General features: G+C 42.6%; 1 protein-coding gene across 1 annotated transcript; it reads right to left on the bottom strand.

Annotated features, from left to right (window-relative positions):
• Positions 1-273: 273 nt before the first annotated feature.
• Positions 274-10,099, bottom strand: LOC311188400 (E3 ubiquitin-protein ligase TRIM38-like; the record flags this gene model as incomplete). Its single annotated transcript, XM_084259500.1, has 5 exons — positions 274-797; positions 2,002-2,114; positions 2,216-2,238; positions 3,999-4,229; positions 9,692-10,099. 5 exons carry the CDS (start codon positions 10,097-10,099, stop codon positions 274-276), a joined length of 1,299 nt encoding a protein of 432 aa, XP_084115626.1.
• Between the last annotated feature and the right edge of the window lie 411 nt (positions 10,100-10,510).

The following is a 10,510-nucleotide window of genomic DNA, read 5'->3' as shown; positions in this document are numbered from 1 at the left end:
ACCAGGACCCTTGGAAATCAGATATCTGAACCCCGCAATGGAGAGGGTGATGCATCTTCAGTGCTGTGCTCTCTTCTCTGCAGGTCAGGCTGATCTTCTGTGGTGTCTGTGCAGTGGCTGTATCCACTCATTCATTGCATACTCATTGAGTGTCCATGGAGAACTCAGCACTGATCCAGGTTAGGGAAAGAGCAGCAAGGAAAACAGACCAAATTTCTTTGCCAGTAGAACTCACATTATATTTCTATAATAGTTCAACAAAAGAGACTGTTCTTAGAATGACTCCAATGGTGGAGGGAGGAATAAAGAACAATGATTAACTTGGAAATAAGGTCGAAGAGTACCAGAGAAGGAGGCCCTTGGGAAGGTGAAGATGTGGGAGCCAGTGTTCATGTTGTAAAAGGACACGTGTCCAGCCTCAAAGTCCAGAAAAACTCCCACGAGCAGGGGCCGCTCCCTCAATGTAAGAGAAGTTGGGGGAGAGGTAAGGGCCATGTAATAATTCTTCTGGCAGAGTCTGATGGCCCAGAATCCAGACTGAGGCTCTGGGACATGATCCCAGAGCCTTTGCACATTTCCCAGACAAACGCCTAAGGCCCACTCAGATCCTGCTCCCACATCCACTTCAAAGTAATGTCTTCCCGAGGCGAAGCGCTCACAGCCCAGGACACAGGGAAAGGTATGGTATCTCTTATAACTAAGATGCTTCTCCTGAGGTTTGCCACAGGTCACGTGTCTCCGATCCTCAGACAGAATTAGGTCACAATGAATTGTGCGTGGATCCAGAGTCACGCTGACTGATAAAAGAGGAGGACACATTTTATTTGCTGAGAATACAGAACACTTCAGTACAACCATCCTGGATTCAAGTGCAGCCTAGTTCTTTTAGCTCTGTGAGTCACTTTCTGAGGCTGCATACTATAGTAGGAAATCATCACACCTGAACAGTAATAGTGGGGAGGTTTGAAGGAGCTAATGGAAACCTAGTGCTTAGAGACATTCCTGGTATTTGGTAAGTTAACTAGAAGTGGAAGTCATATCCTTGAGCTTATTTGAAGACTTAGTGGCCTTGCCGTGCAATCACTAGGGGGTGCCTTCTAGAGCTGACAGTGTTCTAGAAGATGAGGACAGCATCTCTTCCATAGTCAGAAGGAAGCCGTGGTCATAAGTTCTATAATCATAAGAGGTGAATGCTGCCCACTTTCAGAGTCAGCTTGGAAGTGGATTATTCCCCAGTCTAGCCTCCAGATGGCAACACAGTCCAGCCAACACATTCACTCTATTCTGTAAAGCCCTAAGCATAAGTCCTAGCAGATGTGAGCCACACATATCTGAGCCACAAACCTGTGAGATAATGTGTGTGTTGTTTTAAGCGACTGGATATTCTTATAACCATAGAGAATCATTTCAGCTTCATTCAGATTTTCCAGCCAAAGGAATTATTAAAAGAATTTAGTATGAATTTTCTAAATGTGGACATGTGGAACAAGGCAAGTACTGAATAAGAATCAAGATTTTGGAATTGGTAATACTGGCTTTCACTAAGATTCAAATATTTGTGACACCATGATCCATTTTCTCCTTAGTCCTGAATACTGATCTGTGTTTATTAAATTTCATTGAATGTTTAATAAAATGTTAACAATAAACATTATGGTGCAGATTGTTCTAAACCCTTTACACCTGCCGTTGCATTTAATTTTCATGAAAACTCACTGAATTAAGATCTGTTCATATTCGTATTTTTCAGAATGGGAAAATGAGGTAGTGGTTGGCCTGGCTGATACAGCAAATCAACGGGAGAGGAGGAATTCGAAGAGCCTGAAGAGATCACAGTTTGCCACTTCCCTGTCTACACCCAAGGGAGCGTGTTCCTGACCCACTGGAAACAGCTCAGCAACCTCTCTGCCTATGAGTCTGAGCAGGACAGGTAGGAAGCTTGGCTACCACTTAAGGGGCCTTTCCTGTGAGCATTAAGGCAGAGTTATTTCCTTCACATACCTTGGTAGATCTTTAACATTTTCTTCAAATCAAAGTAAAGCTCAGAAACATTGCATGCAGTTTCAGGGGCCAAAGACACAGCCTCTGGTACTTTCAGCTCCACATCTGAAAGCCTAGAATAAACAGACAATGACCTCTGCAGTGGACGTTCCATTTGGCTCTGGACCCCGACATATCCTCACTTTCCCTTAACTATGTGTTCAGACAGACTTACCTTTTCAATTTGTCTTTCACACCCTACAGTGAAAACAGACAGAAGGTGAGTGTGGGAAAATCAGTATGTCATGTCACTTGACACATGGGGTTACATTTTATTAACACTGCACCCCAGGAAGTAGAGTGACCCAGCCTGAGACACCCACGCATACCCAGGTAGAACGATTCCCATCCCAGCCCCCTAGGATAGTCCCTGCCAGTGAGTGTGAGTGTGTGATCGCACTTGCTCAGGCTTGTGTGTAGCTGTGGAGTCTGTATTCACATTAGCCTGTAACCTCAGGGACTTGATCATGTTACCTTTTGTTATAAGTGACCTAATTTCTTTCTGAGGAGCCCATATCAGAGATCACTGATGACAAAGGTCCTCAGTAGGGAATCCATGCCTAAACCCTGGCTCTGGGCCACTGAGGCGGAGGCAGCCGGTGTCATCTGCTGAGGGCGCTGTCACACTACATCCTCACCCTCACAGTGTAACTACCAGTCTTGCAATAGCAGCTGGAGTCCAAGCATTTATGTTCACCAGCAGGAAGCTTCAGGCAGCTAAAAGCAGGTCCCATAAGAGCTAATGGCACATGACTATAAGTGAATTGGAGAAGGTTATCATTTATTTTGGCTGCCACACTCTATACCACCAGTCATTTTCAAGAGATGGTTAGAAAGGGTTCCATGAACAGTTGACAAGGGCAAATAAATGGCAGGAAGATCTGCTGTGGGTCCATAAAAACAGGAAACCTCCACATCTACCCTGAGAAAGTTTAAATTTCTGATTCACATGCTGACCCCTGAACCTGCAAGGCCACCAGCGGACATGGATATAGATTTTAAAGAATCTTTCTTTAATTTTGGTGCCACAATTAAGTGAAGTAGACAGGTCTCAGACATCTTCCCAGGCTCCCTTGTCATTCTCTACTCAATAGTCAGGAACAGATGAAACCCCTTTTCTTTTTTTTTAATTTAAATATTTTATTTTATATAATTCTTACATCATTTTTCATTTTTGCGCAATGTATGCATTTTCATTTTGGTTATATTCCCCATACAATTGCATCACCCCCTTATTTTGACTCTAGTCCTTCCTTTCCCTGCCCCTTCTTCCCCCCCACTCCCCTATAGTGTGCCTCTGGTTTACAGTTGCTTGTTGATTTTGATTTTTACTTTGTATTGATTAGTCTTTTTCCTGGTCTCTTATTTAGGTTTTCTAAATTCCTGCTATGAGTAAGACCATCCGGTGTTTTTCTTTTTCTTTCTGACTTATTTCGTGAGCATGATCCCTTCTAGCTCCATCCATGTTGTTGCAAACTACATGTGTTTATCTTTTTTGATTGCTGAGTAATATTCCATGGTGTATATGTACCACATCTTCTTGATCCAGTCATCTATTGTTGGGCATTTGGGTTGTTTCCAAAGCTTAGCTATTGTAAATAGTGCTGCTATAAACATAGGGGTGCAGGTGCCCTTTGGAATTACTGTTTTTCTGTTTCCTTTGGGTAAATATCTAGGAATGGAATTGCTGGATCATATAGAAGCTCTATGTTTAGTAGGTCAAGAAATCTCCACACAGCTCTCCATAGTGGTTGGACCAGTTTGCACTCCCACCAGCAGTGCAGGAGAGTTCCTTTTTCTCCACAACCTCCCAACATTTGTTGTTACTAGTTTTTTTTTCTATGTGCCATTCTCACTGGTGTGAGACAGTATCTCATGGTAGTTTTGATTTGCATTTCCCTGATTACAAGTGATGTTGAAACCCCCTTTCTGTCCTAGAAGTTCTCATCCTCTCTTACCTGCAGAAAATTCTGGGCTGATTCTTGACATTTCTTCTCTGATTTCAGGATAAGGCTCTCAAGTTCAGAGCTCTGCTTTACCAGACTGGCTTCACCTTCCTGCAGTCTCCTCAGCATCTGCTCTTTCTCTTTCTCCAGTCTCCAGAGATAAGCCCTCTCCTTTTCATTGAGGAAGTTGTGGAGATTCCTAAATTCAGACTGGATTTCTTGTCTCCGAAGCTCTATATTCTCCTAGAATCAAGAAAGTAGCCAGAAAGGGGGGAAACAAACCAAACATACTTCTATGTTAAGTCAGTAAACACAGGCGGGACCGAGACACAGTGCAAATCTGCTCACCCACAGGAGGAAAGCAAACTGTGCCATGTGCCCAACTGGATGTATCATGAAGATTCATGGAGAAGGACATGAGCCAAAGAGCAAAAACAAAAGACCATATGAGTATTCTCATATTAGGTCCCAGTCAAATAGGGATATAAAAGAAGTAGATTGGTGGCCACCAGGAGCTGGGAGGAGGGAGCAATGGAGTTTATTGTTAACGGACTTAGAGTTTCTGGTTCGAATGCTGAAAAGGTTCTGCAGATGGAGAGTGGCAACGGCTGGAAAACAACTGAACACAATGCACTGGGCTGTTCAGTTAGAAATGAGTAAAATGGCAATGTCAGGTAATGTGTATTTAGCACAAAAACCCCAGAAAAGTTTTCTTAGCTTCTGTGGGTCATTTTCCCCTGGGACTGGAGCTCAAAAAGTGTCCAGCTCCCTTTGCAGAGTCAGGCCCAAGAGGCAGACACTCAGATGAGGGAAAGCTGATCCTAGCTCTGTTGGCCCTGCTCATTTTCCTTCATCTCATCCAAGATAAAAGAAGCAGAGGGTAGGAATCGCAGAATCATGAAATTTGCCAAGATCAAAGAACTTATCATTTGTAAAAGAAAACCAAGAGTTAGTGGGGATGTAAGAAGCTGTGTGTGGGGGGGAGTTTCTTCAAATAAAGTTTGTAACGAATATAAATGAGTCTGAATTTAAGACTCATTTAAGACTCTGATTTTCAACAGGTGGAGGTCTGGACAGTTACCAGAAATATTATTGCCTTAAGCCAGGTTTCAGTTATCATCCTTATGGATGAGACTTAAAAACACTGAGAGATTCACTTTTCTCTGAGGAGGACAGAGTTGTAATTTCCATGGGTGATTTCTCAAGTCACACAGTGCTTCAGTGACTGTGGTGTTGGGGTAGATGCTGTGGCACTGACATGGTTTCCTTATATGGTGTGGTGTGTAGCAATAGAAGTTTTCCCCACTATCCGAGACTCCAGAAGGGAGGAGACAGAGGCAGTTGCAATATCTACATTAAAGGGATCTCCACTTGCCAGTTCCTAGTAAGGCCCTCCAAACTTAATGATGGTTTTAAAATGGGGATAAGAGGAGTTTAAATTTCACATGTGCACATCTACAAAGAATAGGACAAATGTGGGAAGAAACCCTGAAAGAGGAAAATGACTCATAAATTTGATTACTAAGGGATGGGTTACATCCATATTTTCATGAAAGAATGTCTCTGATCCTGCAGGGCCTGGTCAGCCATGGACACTGTCTCAGAGACCCACAGGCTACAGTGCAAATGGGTAAGTTCTTGCAAAGCTCTAGCCTCATCAACAGTCTCACAAGCTTGAATTATGGTATTGTCTCCTGCACTGGTCCTCTTTTTGTATTCAGTAAAGTTCATATTGGAACCAGGAATATAGAAGGCCAGACCCTGTGCTGTGGTAAATGTGCCCAGGTGATTTCATGATCTTCAGACAGGAGGTAATTTCAGTCATTGAAAACTTGAAAAATTAGGAGCACAACATTTGTGATTCTCCTGACTGAGGTCTTAGGACACCTAGCCTATTACTATTCATAGAAACAGAAAGCAGAGGAATATTCTCCTAGCTGCAGACAATTAATGGCAAATATTAAATAAAAAGGTATATTCTTTGGGTTTTTACATTTGGTCTGATTTAATGAGAATAAATTATCAAAGAATACTCTTCCCAATCACCATACACCTAAATTCCAGACTGGAAAATAGTTTGAGATCAAGAAAATCAAATTCTTACCTTCCATTGTGCTATTTCCTTTTTTCTGAACATCTTTAGACTGTCACAGAGGTCTTGCTCTCCCTTCAGTTTTGTCACAATCTCTTGGAGCTTTTCCTGAAGGAAAAATTGGGTGAGTTATGACTTGTCCATTTCACAGCTCTCATTGGGCACCTAGAAAAATCCCAGCCTCCAAGATATACAATAACATGGAATATGTTTTTGAGGCCTTAGGCTTTGAGAAGAAGCAACATAAGGGCATTAATGTAACTCATGCCCTCAGTGGCCCTGGGCAGTGGCAGGATTGTGGCATCTTTCTGTGCTGTGGGCGATCTGTGATTCCCAGCTCATCTGTGGACCATAGACTAAGCTATTTACATTACTGCAGTCTGCCAGGGACATGCTACATATAGTACAAGATTATAATCATCTAAAAGTACATTTTATAAAATAATGTGCCTCAGAAACATCAATTCCAAAGAACACCTGCACCCCTATGTTTATAGCAGCACTGTTTACAATAGCTAAGGTTTGGAAACAGCCCAAATGCCCAAAAATAGATGACTGGATCAAGAAGATGTGGTACATATATACCATGGAATATTACTCAGCATTCAAAAAAGATAAACACATGCAATTTGCAGCAACATGGATGGCGCTGGAAGGGATCATGCTCAGCGAAATAAGCCAAAAAGAAAAAGAAAAATACCGGATGGTCTCACTCATAGCAGGAATCTAGAAAACTTAAATAAGGGACCAGGAAAATGAATAACTATAAGAAAGTGAAAATCAAAATCAACAAAAAACTATGAACCAGAGACACTTTTAGGGGGGCGGGGGCGGGAGGGGAGGGATTGGGGTCAGAATGGGGGGGCTGCAATTGTATGGGGAATATAAAAATAAAATTTATTATTTAAAAAAAAAACTATATCAGTGTCAGAAAGACACCCTACTGAATGGGAGAAAGTATTTGTGCATCATACATCCAACCTGGGACTACAAAGAACTCATTCAACTCAACAACAAGAAAACAACCCAATCAAAAAATGGGCAGAAGAGCTAAATAGACACTTCTCCAAAGAAGACATAGAGATGGCCACCACACACATGACAAAATGTTCAGCATCAGGGAAATGCAAATCAAAATCACAGATACTACATCACACCTGTGAGCATGGCCCATATCAAAAAAAAAAAAAAAAAACAGAAAGAAGTATTGACAAAGGTGTTGATAAAAAAGAACTCTCCTTTACTGTTCTTGTTGATGTAGACTGGTCCAGCCCCTATGGAAAACAGTATGGAAGTTTCTCAGTATATTAAAAATAGATCTACCATGTGATCTAGCAATTCCACTCTTAGGTATCTAGCCAAAGAACACAAAAATTCTAATTTAAAAGGATATATTAACTGCTATGTTCATTGTAAACACTATTTACAATAGCCAAGAACTGAGGCCACCAGATGAGGAGGTGGGAGCAAAGAGTAGAGGAGGCCCAGTGGACTGTGGTGGAGAAATATTGGTGTTTTGGTAGTAGGTATCATGTGGTAACATACAGTTGATGTGGTGGGAACTCATATTTCTAAAACATATACAGTGTTGTAAACCAACATTACTTCTTTTTTGACAAGAAAAAAATAAAACAAAGAATATGTTGTCAGATCAATAAATCTATTGTAACCCCCACTCCAGGAAGAAGGAAGGAAAAACCAAAAGTGGTCCTTCTTACAGATAATTTTAAGCATGAGACCATACGTGTAGAGCGTCCACCAAAGTGCCTGCAACCTGTTTGTACCTCAGGTTTCTTTTCCATGTTGGAACTCAAGCTGCTCAGTTTATTTTTCCATAATCCAGCCACCACCTTGGTATAATAATCTGAACTGTAATCATTTCAAGTGAAATAATAGCTTCTACAGAGCTTTATTTCTTTCACTAACCAAAACCTATATAATTAAAGTAAATGTTATAACTCATGTCAAATTCATATTTTCTTTGTGAAAATGATATAAATGTACCTGGTTTTGTCATTTGATAAAAAAAAAATAATAATGTGTCTGACCAATCATAATACAGAATATTTGAAACACTTGGAACTGTTTACATGTGATGGTGAGTCAGGTAGGAGAGTCCAGGTTGGCAGCTGAAGTTAAGAACCAGTTCATTGGGCAGGGGTGGAGGGGTGGGTGGGGAGCTCTGCTGTCACCTGAAGAACTGCCATGACGTCACCTTACAGTGATTAGTTTCGATACCTATCTCTAGGGTTACTTGTCACACAGTTTCTCACATTTTCAGTCTCTGTTGAGAGATGGGGAAACCAAGTCATGAAGGCAATAACTAAGTCACTCACAGCTTCCATCTAGTAAGAACTGAAACTCTTTCGATATTTCGACCTCAGCAATTTGAATCCTGCGGCCACGCCCATCACCTTTTGTTGCTTTTATTTAACAACTTGGTGGGCAAGTTATGAGATCTGACCTATTACAGTGATGAGCTACTCATGGGCTTACAGGGGGAGGGGAGAGCTCTGAGTGGTGCTCAGGACTGATACGCCCTGACAAAGGATCCAGAACTGTCTCACAAGACACAAGCACCTCAAAGATGAGGGGACACAGAGCCCCACATTAGTGATGTTTCCTTCAAATGTCAACAGGGCAGAGGAGGAAGGAATCCCGCTCCCTCATTCCTCCACAGCACAGGGAGCCTCACTTTAGCAGCTATTGTGTGAGAAATGTGGAGGTGCATGAACCTCTCAAGGCTTTATCACTCACCAATTCTTTCTAAATCCTTTAACTGTCCTTCTTAATCCTTGCTGGAACATGTTTCCATGCCCATTTCTCAGAGGACTAACTTTGATTTTACTCCTTGATGTTTATTTTGTGCAGGCAGAATGTTCTCTGAAATATCAACCTAATCTTTCCCTCCACAAATAAAATCCCCACTTTGGACCAGGATTTAGACTCTGAGAAATACCAAGGTTCCTTCTCAATTTCCATTCTCATGGCCTCACCTGCCCATCTGACCACATGCCCACTGACCAGGCACTAGATAGTCAGGTCAGCTCTCGTGACATGGGTCCCCCTGAGTTGGAAACTTCACTCTTCTCCACACACGGTTATTTTGTGTGTGTCCTTCTGGACTCACTTCTGGGCAGTCTCCCCCTACACTCACTCCCGCCCCTGGATGGCCCCCTCACCACTCACATCAAGGGACATCAGGTGTCCTGTGTTCCTTCCTCACTCCTTATACTGTGGCTATCTAAAAGGCCGTGGTTCTGACCACTGGGGTTTCAGATTCTTTCCTGTGCTCTTGCGTGTTGTGGTGTCTCCAATTAAATATTTGAGGTGAGGCCATGAATAAGGCCGGTGTGGCAAAGAGCAAAATCTATTGTCCAGAAGCTCATTATAGGAAGTTCTTACAGGAAAGGATTCTGCTCAACCTTGAAGGTCAAGATGGACATGGGGTGGACATGTAATAAATTCAACATGGACGTGTAATGAACTATTTCAGTAAAATAATGTGGTACAAATTTATTTTAGGGTCAGGACAATGGTTTTCACTACAATTGTTTTGAGTGAAAATGTGCAACCTGAGAGGCAGTCCTTGCTAGAGACTCTGGCTACTCACCTTGTAGCCTGGATACACGTCCTCCACTAGAGCAGTGCTGTGTCCTCTGTGCTGGGGGGAGTGTTCACAACACAAACAGATGAGCTGCCCGTCGTCCTCACAGAACAGACGGAGCTGCTCCCCATGTTTCTCACACAGCCTTTCACTGTCTATCTCCTTGACAGTCTGAATGAGATTTTCCAATTGCTTGATGGATCGGAGACTCTCCCTTTGAAATGGTGTCCGGCACAGGGGACATTGGGGCTTCCTCAGGGATGACGTCCCTTGTGGGTTCTCAAGGATGCCCTCTATGCACCGGCGGCAGAAGCTGTGCCCACAGTGGATGCTCATGGGCTCTGTCATCAGCTCCAAGCAGATGGAGCACGTGGCTTCCTCCCTCATCTTCTGGGTAGCTGTGGCTGAGGCCATGGCCCTTCCTGAAAAGCTCCAATATCAGGTTAGAGGCAGAGATGGAGTAGACAGGATTTCCAGAATGAAGGACAGAAGCCTCACCTGAGCTTCTGCGCCTGCACAGGTGTTGAAGTCTTCTCTCTGGAGAGAGAAATGGATGCAATTTGAAAGATACTTCGCCTGTTCCTCTCTGGTAGAATAGGGTGATCCCAGTCATATTTGCCCACTTATGTTTAGATTAAAATTCAGTAACATTTAAATTCCTTATTTCAGTCTCACCAGTCATAATTAAATGCTTCACATTTGAGAATGGTCCCAGGATATCCCTGTACAGAATATTCCATCATGGGAGACAGTGACAGTGCTCGGGTACTAACAGAGCTAGAGAAGGAAAGAGGGGGCTCCCAAAAGTCACAGGAGAGAAGAGAA

This window comes from Talpa europaea (genome assembly GCF_964194135.1).
Source record: "Talpa europaea genome assembly, chromosome: 2".
NCBI classification, from domain to species: domain Eukaryota; kingdom Metazoa; phylum Chordata; class Mammalia; order Eulipotyphla; family Talpidae; genus Talpa; species Talpa europaea.
Note: the sequence above shows the minus strand (reverse complement) of the source record. Positions and strands in the feature narration are given on the sequence as shown.